This window comes from Heterocephalus glaber, unplaced genomic scaffold, assembly GCF_053883595.1.
Source record: "Heterocephalus glaber isolate CG9 unplaced genomic scaffold, H.glaber_assembly_v1.0 deba00001447, whole genome shotgun sequence".
Lineage (NCBI taxonomy): Eukaryota > Metazoa > Chordata > Mammalia > Rodentia > Bathyergidae > Heterocephalus > Heterocephalus glaber.
The window spans coordinates 940804-959297 of NW_028258299.1; the positions used below are offsets into that span (position 1 = coordinate 940804).

The window sequence follows — 18494 nt, forward strand, 5'->3', positions numbered from 1 at the left end:
GCTCTGCCTGCCCCTCCTCTCTAAACCCCAGCACCCTCTTTTGGGGCTGAGGCCAGCTGGGTGGGCCCTGTAGGGCCAGCACCGGGGAGGCCAGGTGGCAGGTCAGGAAGCCCGGGGCTCAGCGGGATTCCTTCTGGCCACAGCGGACGCAGAGCCTTCGGGCCACACTTGTCCACCCTACCAAGCCTTCTCCATTGTGTCTGAGTCCTCACCAAAACATGGGGCCCCAAGGAGCACCCATCCCACCCTCCCACCTGGCTAGTTACAGGTGTCTCCTCCTCGGTTTGGCTGAGAGTTGCTTCAGGCTGGCACGCTAGTGACCACTGGGTAAATGGCTGTAGACACAGACTGGCATCTGGAGGTGACCTGGACCCCAGTGCCTGACTGGAACCCAAGGGACTGCAGAGTGGCTGTGGCAGCTGGGCCTGGTGGCCAGGGCAACTGATGGCCTCCCTGGATGCCCACGACACCTTGGCAGGCCCCCGGCCAGCAGCCTGTGGCTGTCCCTGGCTCTGACTGCATCCGCAGGCTCCTGGCCCTTGCCATGGTAGCTGCCCCTCATGGGGACGAGTTTCTGATTCAGGGCCAATGCTGCCCTTTCCCCCAGCTGCCAGGCCTTCGGCAGCCAGCAGGGCAGCCGTTGCTGGGTGGAGACTCCTGGGCAGGGGACACACAGCCATCTTGCACCTGGGCCTGCATGTGCCCTCTGCCAAGGGGTCTGGCAGAGCTGCTCAGGGGCAGGGGGAGGATGACACTGCCCCCAGGGCCCTGACCATCAGGCCTGGCTGAGGCCTAGGGGGCCCTAGGAGGCCATGGAAGGGTCCAGAGAGGTCCTGCAGACCTGGGCCCCCACAGCAGTGCCTCCAAGGCCTGGGCGGCAGGAAAGGGAAAGGTGACGTCATGGCCGCCTGGAATCTGCTGTTTGGAGGCGTCGCCATGGAGACCGGAAGGCTCAGGGTGGGTAAAAATAGCAAACCCAAGAGGGTGTAAGTTCCAAGAACCGACTCGGGAAAGAGAGGAAGACATGTTCTTGCTGCTCTTGGGGAAAGGGCCCTGGGGCCCGAGCCCGTGTGGAGCAGGAGGCGGCTGAGGGTCCTTCTGGGTCCCTGGCACCCACACGGCCCAGGGTGCCTTGGTGCCCGTGTCCCTGGTGTCCCTGCAGCCGGCCACCTGGAGCTTTGTCCCCACTTGGGGTGTGGACTGCAGGACAGGCTCCCAGCAGGGGATGCCTGCAAACACATCCTCTTTCTGCCCAACGGCAGGAGGCTCAGCGCAGCCTGTGGCTGCACCCCTGGGGTCTTCCCCTCCAAGGGGAACCCGGCCTGTGCCAGCCCAGCCTCCTGACACACCCAGACCTCCTCCTCGGGCATAGGTCACACAGCCCCCTGCACCTGGGCCCGGGCATGCTTGTCCTGCGCCCACCACGGTAGGAACTGTGGATGCGCAGGCGGGGCTCCTCCTCTGCAGGGTGGGTTTCCTGCCGGGAGCCAGGGTTTTCGCCCAGACCAGGGCTGGAGAGGGCCCCACCACAGAAATACCTGGCACACAGCCTTCAGGACCCTGCCCTGCTCCCCTGGCACCTGCTGTGTTCTTGTGGGTCCCCTCGGAGGCCCCAGGTCCTGGGCCCCTCTCCCCAGGTGGCTGCAAGGACCCCATGCACCTCTGGGCTGGGCGACTTCCAGGGATGGGTACAGTTCTGGTCCCTGGTCCGCACCCACCCCAGGGGGTGGCTCCCAGGGTGCAGGGGGACTTCTGTCCTGACCAGTGTGGCATCTGTGGGCTGCCTCCCCCAAAAGGTAGGACCTAGTGGAGAACCCAGGCTCAGGCTTGAGGATGGACCAGGTCCCCTCAGAAGGACTAGGAGCCACTGGAGCAGGGTGCTAGGTAGGGAGGAGGGCGCCTGGGCAGGGCAGCTGTGCACCCTTCAGCCGTGCTGCCCTCTGACCTGGGGACCCTGTCCTCCCTCCTTCCCTCCCTCCTTCCCTCCTTCCCTCCTTCCCTCCTTCCCTCCTTCCCTCCTTCCCTCCTTCCCTCCTTCCCTCCTTCCCTCCTTCCCTCCTTCCTTCCTCTCTGCCCTCAGGAACCCAAGTCCTGTTTGTCTAGGAGTCACCGTCCCTGTTCTTTTGTAGACGCCATTGTTCTTGGGGTGGCAGAGACTGAGGCCAGGAACCGGGCGGCCCCTCTTCCCGACGGGGCCTCTCCTCCCTCCGTGACCAGAGCTCCTTGGCTGTTGGTGGTTGGCAGCTGGAGAGGGCAAGGGGAAATGGAGCCCCAGGAAGGGGGGCTCATTCCCCAAGAAATAGCTCGCATGCCTTATGTAATGAGTGAGCTCACTCAGGGGCCTGCCAGAAATGACGGCACCAGGGCTGCGGGCGGGTCTGGCACACTGGGGCTGAGTGGGACTGGGATTTACGAGGAGAGGGGCCCAGGCCTGTGCAGGGGAGGGGGTTGCCGGGGCCTGCACTCTCCTGGAGAGGTGTGGCTCAGGGCCCGGGGTGTAGGGCGCAGGCGTGGCTGTGCTGTGGCTTGCTCCCCACGTGGGTGCCCGCCCAGAGCCACCCTGCTGCCCCCACCCCTCGTGCTGGCAGGACCATGACTTCAGAGGAAGGGTCTCTTCTCAGCCACTCACAGCACGCTGGGGAGGACAGGACACTTCCTGGGCCAAGGCTGACGCCCCGCTCTGGCCTGTGATCCCCGGCTGCCTGCAGACCTGGCAGCAGCGCTCTCCTGCGCCGCCCTGAGCTCCCCACAGCCTCGCTGCTGCCTGAACTCCAAGGGTGTGCTGGCCTAGGCTCCCCAGCTCTCCTTCCGGGGGACCCCAGGGCGGGTAGGGCTCCAGGGAGGCTGCGGTGGCTGCTGGAGAGCTCTCCGAGGTGCGAGGACCTGGGGCAGTGCGCCGGGCCTCCCGGGCTCCTGTCACAGTGCTGCTCACTGCCAGGAAGGCCGGCTGGTGACAGCAGGGAAGGGAGGACTAGAAGGCAGAGGGCCAGCCAGGGCCAGGGTCAGGCCAGGGCTGGAGGTCAGCAGCCCTAGGGAGTCCTGGGGTGGCAGGGGCCAGGCTGTGCCTGCTGGAGCCCCAGGGACAGAGCCTGTGAAGGGGGCTGGAGGGGCTGGGGGGCTGGGGGTGGGGCCGGGCCGTGTCCTGCCACTGCTGTGCATTTGGGGGAGCAGGAGCAGGAGAGAAGGGCTTGGCCTGGGCCCGGAGGGTGGACCCCACCGCCTGGCCACACGTGGCCCTCAGGACAGAGTGGAACACTGGCTGCAGTGGCCTGGAGCTCGGAGCCACCCTGCCCTGTGCCCCCTCTGCAGGCCCTCCTGTACTTGCCATGGACACCTAGCCCTCGGCAGCAACGCTGCAAAGATCCTGGCTGTTCTAAGCCCTGCTCGCTCCCGTGTGATGGAGTGACACCAGACAGGGACACTGCCTCCCCGGGCACCTCGAGAGCAAGCCTGGTGCCAGAGCTCCTGAGCGGGTGGCACACAAGGTTCCGCTGCTGTTCCCAACCGTGTCCTGACCTGGGGCGTCTGGACATGCTGCGGTGAGGCAGCGGGCCCTCTTCCGAAGGTCCTGGCCGATGTGTCCCCGAGGCTAGGACGGTGCCACTGCACCACTCACCCTGTGGGGCTCTGCAGTGGGTGCTGAGAGGCCTGGCTTAGTCCCCATCTGGCCCCTGCACCTGGCCCCTCCTTCCTGCAGGTGACCTTTGTTGGCACAGTCAGGGCCGAGCGCTGCAGCCATGGGCAGGGGCACCGGCTGTGATCAGCCAGGTTGTGGCCAGCTCCGGGCACTTTCTGAGCAGCACAGGACTCCTCAGAGATAGAGCCCAGAGGGTGGGTGGGCACATAGGGTCAACAGGCAGCCCGTCCAGGCTGGACTTGCTGAGTGTCCTGTGGCTGCTGCAGGCCATGGACGCATCCCCAGAGCCAGCTGTGGGTGACTCCATGCAGGAGCCCCTCCATCCCAGTGCCTCTGCTGCTGCTGCACCCTCTCCCAGTGAGCAGGGCCTGGCAAGGTCCCTTGCAGGGGAGGGGGGTTCAGGACCAGCTTGGCTCGTGGCCTGGGTCCCGTCTGGCCCCCAGGCCTGCCCTGTGCCGGCCCTCAGGCTGCCACCTGCAGGCTCTGTCCAGTAGCTGAGGCAGCCTGGCAGGAGGCTTCTAGATTGCCGGCTGTGCAGCCCTGGGGTGGCCATGTGGGTACCCACATTTCCTCCTTCCCGAGGGCACCCCACGAGTGCTGCCCAAAGTGGGGTGGATGGGAGCCAGGCACAGCCCTGGGTGTGGTGGCCGCCCACGGGCTGGCCCTGCTGCAGCGGGCCACCCTCTGGTCCCACTGGCTGTGGGGGCAGGGGAGAGGACAGTCCATGGCTGTCCGGAGGATGGTCACCGCTCAGTGCCGCCTTGCATCCCTCCAGCTGCCCTGGAGGTGGGTCTGGGCTGCCTGTGGGGTGCTGGATCCCAGGGTGACCCCAGCTGCCCCAGCTCCAGGACACCCAGGAGGAGGCAGGCACATGCTGGGGCGCTGGGGGACAAGGAGCACTGTGTGGGCCCCTCCCGGGCAGAGGGGCAGAACGGAGCAATGAGAGGCTGACAGCAGCAGCTTCTTCAGGAGACAAGCAAATGCAGGTTCACACAAAGAAGAGAAAATATCTGTCACTCGCGCACTCGGCAAAACCACATTCTTGGTTTTTGCATGTGAACTGAAGACTATAAATTCCAAGTACCACGTCAGCTACAGCCAGGGACTGTGATTGACAGTGTTTTCGTTATCATTCAGCTTAAAACAGTTTGTGATTTCCACTTTGATTTCTTCCTTTTTTTTTTTTTTTTTTTTTTTGCAATGCCGGGCTTTAAACCCAGGGCCTCACACATGCTAGGCAAAACCGTGTACTCAGCTGGGGATGGTGGCGCCCTCCTGTAATCCCAGCACTAGGGAGGCTGAGGCAAGAGGACTGCCACAGGTTCGAGGCTGGGCTGGCCTGTGCTACATAGCAAAAATCAGAAACAAAGGCAAAAGCTGTGCACTCTGACACTGAGCTACACCCCAGCTGTTTAAAAAAATATTTTGAAGGGATAGGGTCTCGCTAAGGTGCCCAGGTTGGCCTAGAACTTACAATCCTCCTGCCTCAGCCTCCTGAGTAGCTGGAGTGACAGGTGCACGTCACCAAGCCCAGATTTTATTCTTTCTCTAGTTGATAACTTACGGTGCGATAACTATGGAGAGTTTCGGTGAGGGTGTGAGCCTCTTCTCTGTGTTCATGACAGAAGCCCAGTCCTCGTCCCCATGTGAGGAAGGGCCGAGACCTGGTTCTGCCCCTGGCCGGCCTCGGCCTGCAGCCCTTGGCGAGCCTGAAGCTGCCGGGACTCCCGCCGGCCGTCTGGCGCCCGCTGCTGCTCGCCCCCTTCTTCCCAGCCTCCTCCCTGTGCATTTGGCAGGAGGTTTAAGCAGCAGCCGTTTCACCCGGCCCATGCCGTGTGTGCGCTGCGCTGCGCTGGGCCGGGCCGGGCCGGGCCTGGCCCGTCTGGGCTGGAGCACGTGCTCCGATCCCGGCCTCACCGCCCAGCCCCGCGGGAGGCTCCTGACAGCCTGGGGTGGGTAGGCTGGGCCTTGTCAGGAGAGCCGCAGAAGTGGCCCCGGACCTGCTTGCCACCCCTCAGGCGGCACAGCGCTGGCACCACCCAGCCCGCGGGCCACCTGTGCTCAGGCGAGGTGGTGGCCGCCGGACTCCGGCCCGCTCTTTCCCCTCGTGCAGTCAGGCTGTTGTCGCACCGTGCCTTGGTTAGTCTGTGCCCGCTTCCGAGTCACGCACGTTTTCACCTCAGTAATTAAAATACAGACGGAGCCCACCCCTTTCCTCCCTCTGTGTGCCCCCTTCTGTGTCCGACTTGGACCCCCGAGCCAGCTTGCCGTGCTCCCCGGCCCCTAGACCCCTGCACCCCTCCCACTGGCTCATCCCACACCTCCCAGCCTCTCAGGGTCAGCCCTGGCTCCTCAGGGCTCTGGTTCCTTCCAGGAGAGGGGAATAGTGCCGAAGCCTGGGCCTGTGTGCGCTGGTGCTGCGGGGTTTCCCTCCTCCAGCAGCAGAGCTAGGGACGGTGGCGCACGTGTTCATGTGGACACATCCGCAGCTCTGTACATGCCGAGGTCACACAGCTCTCACCGACGCCAGCCCAGTACTGCTGGGCTCATTTGTCTCCCACTCCGGGATTGCACGTGCCAGGAAGTACACTGCTGCTGCGCTTCTTCCCCAGCCTTTTTGGTTTGGAGACAGGATCTTGCTCAGTTGTCTGGGCAACTGAACTCTGCCCTGGTTACCCTTCTTCGGACGTTTCCTCATTTGCCCCCCACCATGGAATCAGCCTTCCAGCCCAGAGGTTCTCTTGGTCCCCTGGGGCTGGCTTCCAGCCTTGCTGCTCCCTGAAGGGTGCTGAGAGGCTCCTGGGGTGAGGCCTCCCTTTCCTCCCTCCCTTCTCAGACCTGGACCTGTGCCTCTGGAATAAATGCTTGTATGTAAATCTCTCTGACAAAAATCTTTTCAAATGGTTTTCAAGGTTGTATTACTTGAGTAATTTTTTCTTCCTATTTAATTTTTTTTCTTTTTGGTGGTATTGGAGATTGAACCTGGACTGTGTTGAGCTTTGTCCTCAGCTCTTTGTTATTTTTGAGACAGGGTCTTGCTGAACTGACCAGGCTAGCTTCGAGTTTGGGATCAGCCACTGGTGTAGCTGGGTCTCGAGGCGTGTAGGGCCATGCCGGCTGTATTTAACGTTCGGAAACAGTGACTTAGTCTTTCCTGACAACGGCAGTGTGTGCCTGCCCCGTGCCAGGCTCTTCCCCCACATGCCAGTGCGGGGTACAGTGGGTGCAGGGTGGTCCATGATGGGAAGGTGTCTGCTGGCCTGGCAGCCTGAGCCTCACAGAGCGCTTCCTGGCCGGGGCCTATGCTCCCCTGAAGTGTGGGGTTCTCTCCCTGGCAGCCCCGTCTCGCCCAACCCCCACTTGCTGACTCTGTAGGCTGCAGCCCTTCACTCTGAGGCCAGTGCCCCAGCCATCTGGAGCCTCTCAGGACCTGGATGACCTTGCTCCTGTCCAGGCAGGTCTGTCACCTGATGGTTGGTTTCTCGAACTAGAATGGAAGCCTGGCCGGGAATGCAGTTCAGTGGCGCCACGCCTGCCTGGCAGGTGCAAGGTCCTGAGTTTGATCCCAGGTACCGGTAAAAGAAAAACAAAAAGAATGGAAGCCTGGTGGGTCTCGTTCCCATACCCTCTGTGATGCACTAACAAGTGTGTGCTGCAGCTGCCCAAGCCCATGGTGTGGCAAGGGCACGGTGGAGAGCCAGGGGGGCCTGGGACAGCAGGTGTCCGCCTCTGCCTGTGTGTTGGGCTCCCTGACCACTCCCGATGTGTCTGTGCCCTCGGGTGCACCTCCCCACCCACCAGCATGGTGGCCTGGACAATGGCACAAGAGGGTAATGGAGGAGACAGGAAGGCCTGTGGGTGGGAAAGCAGGGCCCTGTCATGGCTGCCTGGGCCAGACGGGGCTGTGCTGCCCCAGAAACACCAGCATCTGTGGGGAGGAGCCCTCAGAGTCTGCTGAGGATGGAAGCAGCTTCACAGGCTGACGGGAGGCCCTCCCTGCATCTCGAGGCCTCCAGCCCTGCCTGCCCCCTCCCGATACTGTCCTGTGACCAGGGCCTTCACCCTCCTGCATGCTCACCCAGGCACGGCCCTCTCACCATGTCCCACATGTGCCTTGCAGCTTGGGCAAAGTGCTGGCCCCTGGCCTGGGCTGGCACAGCCTGAGGCCCAGAGCATGTGGAGCTTCTCAGTGGGCACTGCCCATCCAGGTGGGTGCTCAGGGCTGGAGGAGCTCCTCGCCAATGGAGGGGAGACTTGTCTAGCAGTGCTCTGCCTCACCAGCCACCTTCCTGGGGATGACAGTGCGCTCAACTGTGAGGAATCCACATCTGGATGGAAGGAAGAGACTCCATTGTAATACTAAGTTTTTTTGCCATCTAAATGTGGGCCAACAAAACCATCTTCCAAGCCAGGGGTGGCAGTTAGTGTATGCTTGTAATCCCAGCATATGGGAAGCTGACACAGAAGATCATGAATTCGAGGCCAGCCTGGGCTCTATAGAGAGATGCTGTCTGAAAAAAACCAACCAACCAACCAGAAATCATCTCCAAGTCTGTTTCCTTTTTCTTTTGAAATTGTACGGGGATCAATCCCAGGGGTGTTCTACCACTGAGCTACACCCCCGCCCCTTTTCATTTTTTGACACAGGATTTCACTATAGTGTCCTAACTGGCCTGGAGCTTTCCATCCTCCTGCCCAGCCTCCGGAGCAGCTGGAATTATAGGTATGGGCCACTAAGCCTAGCTTTCTTTGTTTTTTAAAATATGCCTTTTAAGGAACTCTTTTACCAGTTTTCGTACATATGAGCACATATAGCTTCCTCATGGCGAAGAATGCCTGCTGTTGGAACCAGTAGGGTGAATGGGGTGCAGGAATCCTGATGACAAGGAATCTCCCCTAGGGGACTGGAGGGCCCGGGGAGGGGACTTAGGGTGGGCCCACATGTCTATGGTGGACAGCAAGCTGGTTTTCAGAATGGAACCTTGTACCCTGAATCGCAGCCCTGCTTTGGGGTCACCTGCTGGCCTCGGTGCCTCATCTGTGCCTGCTCAGACACTGAGTAGCTCCCTGGGGTGGGACTCCCAGTGTGCTGGTTTGGGGCCCATTCCAGCCTCCACTAAGAGGTGAGGAACAGCAGGTCACACACTGAAGGTCACCTCTATGACAGGAAGTGGACATGGACTTCCCCAGCTCAGAGGCCAGCAGGTAACTGGACTGTCCCTTGGCCTCAGCTTGAGTGTGGCCAGAGCTGTCCCCGATTTTGAGTACTATCCCATGCCTCTGCTGAATGTTGTCTCCTCTTGGGGGCACACTGCCACAGTGGCCTTTCTCCTGGTCCTTTCTGGCTCACCTCTTTCCCACATTGCGGCCAGTGTGGAAGGGACAGTCGTGTCACTTTCTGGCCACAACCCAGGTGCCAACAGACAGATGCATAAGCAGTCTCCAGCCTTGGAGGCGGCAGAATAAGAGTCACACCAATTCCTGGCCTGCCATACTCCAGGGCTGAGCTCCCTATGCTGGCCCTGGCAGCGACTGGCCAGTGGGTGGCTCAGGGAGAGGTAGTGGCTGGTGAGCCCAGGGGACAGCTCCCCATATGAAGGGCCACGTCCCAAGCCCCTGCCCAGTGGAGCACAGGGTCCTGCACTGGGACAGCAGGCAGCTCCGCGAGGGGCTGCGCGGCTAGGACCACAGGGTCCCAGGTAGTCGGTGCTCCCTGCCATCATATTGGGCCGGGCCAGGCGCCATGTGCGTCCCGTGTCCCTAGGTCACACTGTGGTGTCCCTGGTGCTGCAATCTTGGCATGTGTAGGATCCTCTATCGCCCCGGGTGCCACTGTGCGTGGCGTCCTTGTGCGCGGAGCCCCGTGTATTGGGTGGCATCCCTGATGTATGAAAAACCTGGATGTGTTCTGGGACGACGCTGTCGTGCGGGGCCCCTGGGCCGTGTCTCGTGGGGTCCCCGTCGTGCGGGTACCGGGGGCAAATCTCGTGGAGTAGCCGTCGTGAGGGGGCCCGGGGCGTGTCACGTGGTGAACCCATCAAGCGGGGCCTAGGGTGCGTGCAGTGGCATCCACGCCGACCGGTTCCTGGCTGCCCCTCAGAGAGTCTGCGGTTGTGGCGGGCGAAATGTGGGTTTGGGGGCCCCGGAGCGGCGAAACAGGCGCCTTCCCAGCCGCGCAGGAAGCGGCCTCGGCCGGAAGGGGGGCCCCCTCCGAATGCCGCCGCCGCCGCAGTCTCCGCCAGCGGCCTACAGAGGGTAGGGCCGAGGGGCACCGAGCGGGGACGAAGGAGGCCGAGTGGGGCCGAGCTCGCAGCGGGCGGGCCCGAGCGGAGTTGAGCGGAGCCGAGGCGCGGGCAGGCGGGGCCGAATGTGACCGAGTCTTGGCCGGGCGGAGCCGAGCGCGGCCGATCAAGCCGGGCCTGGCAGGGGAGCGCGCGCGTTCCTGGAAGAGCCGGCCCCGAGCCGGTCACATTCTTGGCCTGCGCTCTGGCTGAGGCGGACGCACGGCAACAAACAGCGCGGGGGCGGGGCCGGGGCCGGCGCGGGGCGGGGCGGCGCGCGCGGGGCGGGGCGGGGCGGGGCGGCGCGGGGCGGGGCGGCGCGCAGCGGCGTGAGCTCAGCGCCGGGCGCTCAGTCCGAGCCGGAGCGAGCCGCCGGGAGGATGTTCGCCGGGCGCGCCGAACTCCGCGCCACCGCTGCGCTCTGAAGCCGCGGCCCAGAGGCGCCTCCGCCGCCCCGGGAGCCGCGCGCGCGGACCGGCGAGCGGGCGGGAGCCGGGGGGAGGCCGGCCGGGTGGCCAGGCGGTCGGTGGCCGGCGCGGGCGCGACGCGGCCGGCCAGCGCCGCCGGGACGAGCCGGGCGGGCGCCGCGCGGTGGGAGGAGCGGGGCGGCGGCGGCGCGCCGCGCGAGGACGGCCCGGCGGACCCCGCGCCCGCGTCCCCGCTCCTCCCGGGCCCCTCGGCCTCGGCCACCGCGGCGATTCGCGCCTCGCGGCGCCGGCACCTGCCCGCGCGCCCCCCGCGAGCCCCGGGCCCGCGAGCGTTGGCGTTGGCGTTGGCGGCGCGCGCCGGGGCATGCCCCGCGCCTAGAGCCCGGGGGGCGCGCGGGGGGCGCGCAGGGGGCCCGGGCGGCGGCGGGCGCGGCGCGGGGCGTGTGGATGTGGCGCCGGGCCCGGGCGGCGGCGGGCTCCAGCGGCGGGACCCCTTCGCCCCGCCCGCCTTCGCCTTTGCGCCCCCGGGCGAGGCCGAGGCCACGGCCGTGATCGGCCGGGAGCCGGCGGCGGGGGGCGGCCGGGGCCGGGGCCGTGGGCGCCGCCGGGGCGCGCGAGGCGGCGCGGGGGGCCGCGGGGGCCCGGGCGCGCGGGAGCGGGAGCGGCCCGGGGAGCCCGATCGCGCCATGGAGGCGGCGGGCGGCCGCGGCGGCTTTCAGCCTCACCCGGGGCTGCAGAAGACGCTGGAGCAGTTCCACCTGAGCTCCATGAGCTCCCTGGGCGGCCCGGCCGCCTTCTCTGCGCGCTGGGCGCAAGAGGCCTACAAGAAGGAGAGCGCTAAAGATGCGGGCGCCGCTTCAGTGCCGGCCCCGTTGCCCGCGGCCACGGAGCCGCCGCCCGTGCTGCACCTGCCCGCCATCCAGCCGCCACCGCCGGTGCTGCCCGGGCCCTTCTTCATGCCGTCCGACCGCTCCACCGAGCGCTGCGAGACCGTGCTGGAGGGCGAGACCATCTCCTGCTTCGTGGTGGGCGGTGAGAAGCGCCTGTGCCTGCCACAGATCCTCAACTCCGTGCTGCGCGACTTCTCGCTGCAGCAGATCAACTCGGTGTGCGACGAGCTGCACATCTACTGTTCGCGCTGCACGGCTGACCAGCTGGAGATCCTCAAAGTCATGGGCATCCTGCCCTTCTCTGCGCCCTCGTGCGGGCTGATCACCAAGACGGACGCCGAGCGCCTGTGCAACGCGCTGCTCTACGGAGGCGCCTACCCGCCGCCTTGCAAGAAGGAGCTGGCCGCCAGCCTGGCGCTCGGCCTGGAGCTCAGCGAGCGCAGTGTCCGCGTGTACCACGAGTGCTTTGGCAAGTGCAAGGGGCTGCTGGTGCCCGAGCTGTACAGCAGCCCCAGCGCAGCCTGTATCCAGTGCCTCGATTGCCGCCTCATGTACCCGCCGCACAAGTTCGTAGTGCACTCTCACAAGGCCTTGGAGAACCGGACCTGCCACTGGGGCTTTGACTCGGCCAACTGGCGAGCCTACATCCTGCTGAGCCAGGACTACACGGGCAAGGAGGAGCAGGCCCGCCTCGGCCGCTGCCTTGACGACGTGAAAGAGAAGTTTGATTACGGCAACAAGTACAAGCGGCGGGTGCCCCGGGTGAGTGTCCCCAGGCCTGTGGGCCTAGTGTCTGTGCTGACAGTGCTGGGTCCTCCTGGGTGGCTGGGCTCTGGTTGGCCAAGGCTGGGACCCCCTGGTTTGTTTTGTTTGACTCCCTGTTGTTAGGGCCCTGAGGCGTGGGAGGGAGGCGTCTTGCCTGGTGGGTTTTTCCCCAGGCCGAGCCTGAGTGGAGGTTGGGGGGCCAGGCCTGGTGAGTGGAAAGGCCCTCGAGAGCCCCAGGCCCATTGCCCAGAACACTGGGCCTTGTCTGGTCAGGGAGAGGCCAGCCATAAGCTCCAGGAAGTTAGGTCGGCCGGACTCAGGCTGGGAGCTCAGGTCCAGGTCTCCAAAGGGCTCCTGTCTAGACATGGTCGGGGTGAGAGTTGTTGTCATCACCCCAGAAGCCTCTTAAGAGTGCTGGCAGCAGCGGGCCTGGCCTTGGTCCCCTGCAAATAGCCTGGTTTGGTTTGCCAGCCTCCTCCTTTTGTGTCTTCACGTTTTGGGACACAGACACAAAAGTATCTGGGCTGCAGTGGCAGGGTTGGGACTTGGAGACTCCAGCCTGTGTTTCCAGACTCCCTAGGCCTGCAGGGAAACATTCTCAGCATCTCCCATGTGGGGTGAGGACCGTTTGGCCTGGTCAGGGCCCTGGGCCTTGAGTGTTGGAGTTGCTGATGGTCTGCGATTTGTTTGGGGCTGGCCCATTTCCTTCTTCCCCTCTCTGCCACGCGCAGAAGGGCTGGGTGTGGAGGGCTGCTGCCCAGGCGCTGTTGTTTGCCCTCAGACTCTGGGATCCGGCTGGGCATCTTCAGGGTCACCAGATGCCAAAATTGTCCCCTGGAGTCCACAGGAACTTTTTGTTGCACACGTCCCAAATGTTTGTAACTTTTCTTTCACATATCCAGGCCTGTTAAATTGCACACGCAGAGTGCTGCATTGGCTCAGCTATTCTGGGGAGGCCTAATTAATTCAGCTATTGCATCAAACTTTTTTTCTAAATCTGTGAATAGATGCTGCAGCCCGGTTTTCTCTGGGCGCCCCTCCAGCGGAGTGTCAGAGTTGTGGGGGAGGGGCTGTGAAGAGGGCCTGTCGCCTCCGCTCAGTAGGGCTGTGAGTGGGGTGTGCATGTGCGCCTGTGGGCTCTGTGGCGGCTCTGCGCGGCCAGGCCAGCACCCAGGTGCAGCTGCCTGCAGCCCTTGGGATGAGGCTGCGGAGGAGCCCTGCGGGCTCGTGGCCCCTTGTGTCCTGGGAGCTCCTTGTGCCCAGAGGTCCTTTTGGCCTGGCATACCCACACCCTTGCCACGTGCGCAGGGATGAGGTTGGCTTGGCAGACCCTGCAGCTGGCTGACTGGCCGAGGCCCATTCGCTGTCTCCGGAGCGAGCGTGAGGGTCTTGCCGGAGCAGGGTGTGTCTGTTTCTGTTGACCCTGGGTCACGTGTGTGTTGTGGGCTTTCTGTTGGGCCTTTCCAGAGCCTCTTTGTCCCAGATGCTGCTGAGCAGGACAGCCGCTCCCTTCTAGCAGGCCCTGTGGTTCTGGGTGTGAGTGCCTTGTGGCTCAAGGAAGGCTGAGCTCTGCTGGGTTAGAAGGCTGGACGGTGTCACAGGGACGAGGCCAGGACAGGTTCCACTGCTGGGTCATTCCGGCTGGTACCCTGGCACTGTGCTCTCTGCAAGGGTCTGACGCCTCCTTTCTGATGTAGGAGAAGTTCCTCGAGTGTGACGAAGAGGTGAAAGTGCTCGAACAGTGGCAGCCTCGGCCTGGGGCCCTGCACTTTTGACGCCCTCTGCGTGCTTCCCTGATGAGGGACTGGAGGGCTGTCTCCCTCGTGGGGTGTCCCAGCCTGTGTGCCCTGGCTCTGCCCTCAGCTAGGGCCCCTGCGTTTGGGGTTAATGGCTGTGTGGTCTCCTGTGCAGGCCCCCCCCCCCCCAGCAGCCATGTGCTTGTCTGTGCACACTCGAGGGTGCCATGTGGGAAGTGGTGGCCCGGGAGGATGGCCTGGATGCCTCACTGCTGCTGCCCTTGGCTCCTCCCACTCCCTCTTGCCACAGATTCACAGAATGTGTTTTGATTTTTTCATTTCCTTTGTAGCTTACTTTAACGTTTCTGATCCGAGGAGGAGAGCAGGAGGAACAAAGAGTGTGCTGGAACTCTGCAGGCATGATGTTCAGGCAGACCTGCTGAGGGCAGCCTGAGCTGGATGCCTTTGGGGATCTGTGGAGGCGCTGGGTATCCTGCCACAGTGGGACCGGGCTGCGCTTCTCTGCAGCCACGGCGGGGAGGTGGGTGCTTTTCCTGGGTCTCTGGTACCCTGGTTACCTTTGCCCTGCTTCTTGGTGGCCTGACTGGGGTTGGGTTGTGTTCCTAGGTTCGGCTGAGAGGGGTTGGGGTTCCAGCCTTGAGCCTGAAAACTCGGTGTGTAGGTCAGCAGTGCTGTGACCGCCTGGAGGCCTGGTGGTCTTCCTTGGGGATGTCTCCCGAGGTCATGAGAGTAGAGGAATTGTTGTCTGGTGGCCGCCAGATCCAGCTTCCTGCAAGTGTAGTTGGGAAGGACACACAGGCTGTCCAGTGCTCAGTCACTTGGAGCAACCCCTGTGGGCTGCTGTCCGACTGGAACTTCATGGGGTTGGTGTCACATTCCCACTCTGTGCCTCACCGCTTTAGGGATTCTGGGCGCTGTGTCCTGGGTGTTGCAGATAGGGTAAAGGTAGGTGGGAGCTCAGCCTTCCCCTTCCGTTGCCTTCTGTCTGGCCCCGTCTCTCCCTTCCTCTCGGGTTATCTCAGAGCTGTTGGGCTTCATGTGCTGTCTCTCTGTGAGCACAGATTTGCTGTCTGTCCGAAAAGGATGTGGACAGTGGTGGTGTGAGCTGCTGCTTGGCCTGCTGCCAGGACACGACTGTGCCCCACAGTGGGTCTTGCTCGCAACTGAGGGCTGTTCTCCCAGGCTGGCAACAAGGTGCTGCGGTGCCTCCCTCTGGCCGTAGCCGCCTGTGGTTTGCACATCCTCCTGACCGAGGAGTCTAGCTTCTTAGGTGACCATACCTGTCTTGCAGGGCCTTGTTCCTGTGGGTGACTTGATGTGAATTCTCTGGGTGCCTTAAGTTGGAATGTTTTTACCTATGCCTCTTGAAGAATTTCCTGGCCAGGTGGTCAGCCTTAGTGAGCACAAAGTCCTAAGGTGGGCTTGGAATTGGCAACCGCTTTCAGATGCAGGGGCTGGGTTGGATGCTGGACTTGGGAGCCCTCTCAGTGATTTGCGCCTTTCTCTTAAGCTGAGGCAGGAGAGCATGGCATGGTATGGGGAGTTGGGAGGACCCCCCCCCCTTGCTGCTCTGTTTGCTGCCTGGGGGTTGTACTTACTCACCTGGCTGCCCTGGGTCCGGACGGGGCTCAGCTGTCCCTGGTCCCTTGGGTTCCTTTCCAAGAGTGTTTACTACACTGTTTTCTGTTGGGCTTTCTTGGGGTTCAGTGGTGACTTCTCCAGGTGGTTGGTAGGGAAGATGGGGTACCATTCGTGCTAAAAGGACAGGCCCCTGGGCAGGGAGCCCCTTCAGAATGAGCGGCACGGTCAGCAGGCCTAGGGCTCTAGAACAAAGGCCAGTGGGGTCTTCTCAAAGGGGGAACAGTGTCTGAGCATGCATTCAAAGTTCTGCCCACACCCTGATCCAGCGGGGTCCCAGCAGCGGTGTGCACCCTGGCCCTGCCCACTTATTCAGGTGACCTTGCTCTACCTCTGTAGGGAGGAGAGCCTCGTGTGGGTCATTCTCCAGGCACAGTCTGTTGGCACTTCTCTGTGTCTGTCCTGGCAGTCTCCTGGACCCTTCTGGCAGTGGGTCTTGGTCCCTTGTCTTCGGGGGGCAGCAGGATTGTTGAGCAGCTCTCACTTCTGTCCCTTGCTGCCTCCCTGGCATCCCTCGGGCAGCATAGATTTTCTGAGAGTAAGGTCATTGACTGTGGCATCTTGTTTCTCAACCTCCCCTGCAGCCGGTTTGTGTAATGTCTGTCTGAGATGTCGCGTAAGGGCAGACAGGATGTTGAGTGTGAGGAAGTCTGGGTTAAGTGTGAGCTGAGCCCCGCCCCGGAGTCAGGCATGGGGGGTGCCCCAGCCCAGGTCTGAGCTGCACTGCCCGCAGGGCCCTGGAGGAGGCAGCGGTTCCGGGGCCCGCTCCCTGGCTGTCTGGCAGGAGGTGTCCGTGGCCGGCGGCGGCCGGACTCTGTGGTAATAATGCATCTCTTTCTAAGGATTGCGAAAGCCAAGGGAGGATTTCTTCACTGGAAGAATTATGCAAGTTTCAACTGAAATGTTTTTTAAAAGTTTCTTTGTTTTGAGTCAAAATACAGAGGCTGGAGACCTGGGAGAGCTGCAGGAGGAAGTTCTGCTTCTGGCTGCTGGTCACCACCTGGGAAGGGGACATGGGGCCAGGAGCCAGACAGTGTCCAGGATGGGATCACCGGGGTGGGGTGGTAGTCTGGGATGCCTGGCCTCCTGCGTAGTTGGGAGTGGGTTTGGTCAGCATCTCCTGCGTTCCAGATGGTGCCCTTGGGGCTATCACTGCCTTCACTGCAGCAGCCAGCGAGGTCACCCTACCTTCTCTCCTAACCTGTTGCAGGCCTCCTGGACCAGCTGTGGCAGCAGCTACCTTGCTGTGTGTTGAGGTTACCTTGGGTCACCTCGGGAAACACTTACATGGCTTGGGGGTAGGTGTAGTGAGTGATGGCTCTTAGTGCTGCTTTTTTTTTTTTTGGTACCAGGGATTGAACTCGGGACCTTGCGCTTGTGAGGCAGGCGCTGGAACCACTGAGCTAAATCCCCAGCCCTTAGTGCTGCTTTTGTGCATGTAAAAGAAGGTTGGGTGAGGCCTCAGCTTCCTGAGTCTGTGCAATGGTTCTGTGGTACTTGCTGTTTTTCTAAAATGAAGGACCAAGATTCAGATGATGTTCCCCAGTACTGAGGTTTGAACACAGGGCCTTTGCACTGAGACACCCCCCTCACTCCCTATTTATTTATTAAAAATTAATTTTATTGGTACATTTAAGGTATACAATATAGTGACATTCATAACTGGAGATTTGCACCTTTACATACTCTCTTGGTTCTTTTTTTTTTGGTACCAGGGATCGAACTTGGGTCCTTGCACTTGCAAGGCAGGCGGCGGAACCACTGAGCTAAATCCCCAGCCCTTGGTTCTTATTTTTTTCCCCATTCCCCTGCCCTCCCTTTCCCCTTTTATTTTTTTAAGCCAGGATCTCACTAAGCTACCTAGGCTGGGCTCAGACTTGTGATTTTCCTGCCTTGGTCTCCCAGAGTACTGGGATTTACAGGCGTGCACCACCATGCCTGGTAATCAGGCAAGTTTTAAGTTAGATCATGGGGGAGACCAGAGCAGACCAAGCACATCGCCTGTGGCCTGCACAGGGTGTACCAGGCATCCTGCACACTGCTTCAGCCTTTGCTTAAAATGCCCACTCTGTGATCATCCTCCTGTTGTTTGTTTGGGTCTTGGACGAACCTTGGAGACCACTGGTATTCTGTCTTGGTATTTGGCATGAGCATCTTCTCAGAGTTTACTGTTTTGGCTTACAAAGATTCAGAGTATGCTGGGACCTAAGTAACAGTGAGGGAGGCTGAGAAGTGACCTCATGGCTGCACACCTGCTAGCGGGTGGGCCTGCCCAGCTGTCCTGGTTGGGGAGCCCTGTGCGGCTGTCCCTGGGGCCCCTGCGTGTGGTTTGCTGTTGGTCTCACAGGCCTGAGGGGGGGCTCCTGATCACAGCTAGGTGCCTGCTTCCAGGACTGGAATAAATACTTGCCGAGTGACACAGTGGAGGCACATGGTTGCAGCTTGATGAGGCTTGTTGGCAGCTGCTCTCCACACTAGAGACGGGAAGATCAGCTCTTGCAGGAATAGAGTTGGATCATCTGAGGCACCTTCCCGTGTCTGTCTTGTGCTCTGGAGAGTGGCTCACTCCAGGCGGACTGGGGATGCCTCCAGCCTGGGGCCATGTTGGGTCCTTGCAGGGCCCGGAACCTTACCTTTGGCTGCGGCTGCATGTGCGGATGTTCTTCCTTGGCTCTCACACTCTGCTGTGGCTTCCGCGGGAACATCTGCTGGTGGCTTTGAAAGAAGCAGCTCTTGCTGGGAATGGCTTTCCGAGACTCCCACTGTGCTGCTGGAAATGCGGGGAATGCACCTGGATGGAGGGGAGGCCCCGCAGAGTGTGGGTGCCACCCTAGTCAGAGGATCTGTCACTGTTGCTGCCCCTTGCGTCTGCAAAGCTGGCTTCATGGCAGGCCAGGCCTGGAGGGTGCAGGGATATTCACGCAGACTCACAGTGGGCAGGCCCTGGTGCGGCCCTCCCCCTCCCGACTCTCCCTGAACCTGCGCATGAGGTGACATTTGGGAGACGTGTGTGTGAGGTGATCACCTCCAGCTGGCTGGCTGGTTCATGTGGGCAGCGGTGGGCACACTTACGACACTGGCTCCACCTCACTGTCTGG

General features: G+C 62.1%; 1 protein-coding gene across 1 annotated transcript in view; it reads left to right on the plus strand.

Moving 5' to 3' along the window:
* Positions 1–10282: 10282 nt before the first annotated feature.
* The window catches only part of Ski (SKI proto-oncogene), a 62852-nt gene continuing 54640 nt past the window's right edge, over positions 10283–18494 (plus strand). The window contains exon 1 of the mRNA XM_004863799.3: positions 10283–11998. Within this exon, the coding sequence (XP_004863856.1) occupies positions 11033–11998 (966 nt within the window). The 5' untranslated portion in view covers positions 10283–11032. The remainder of the gene's footprint in view (positions 11999–18494) is intronic.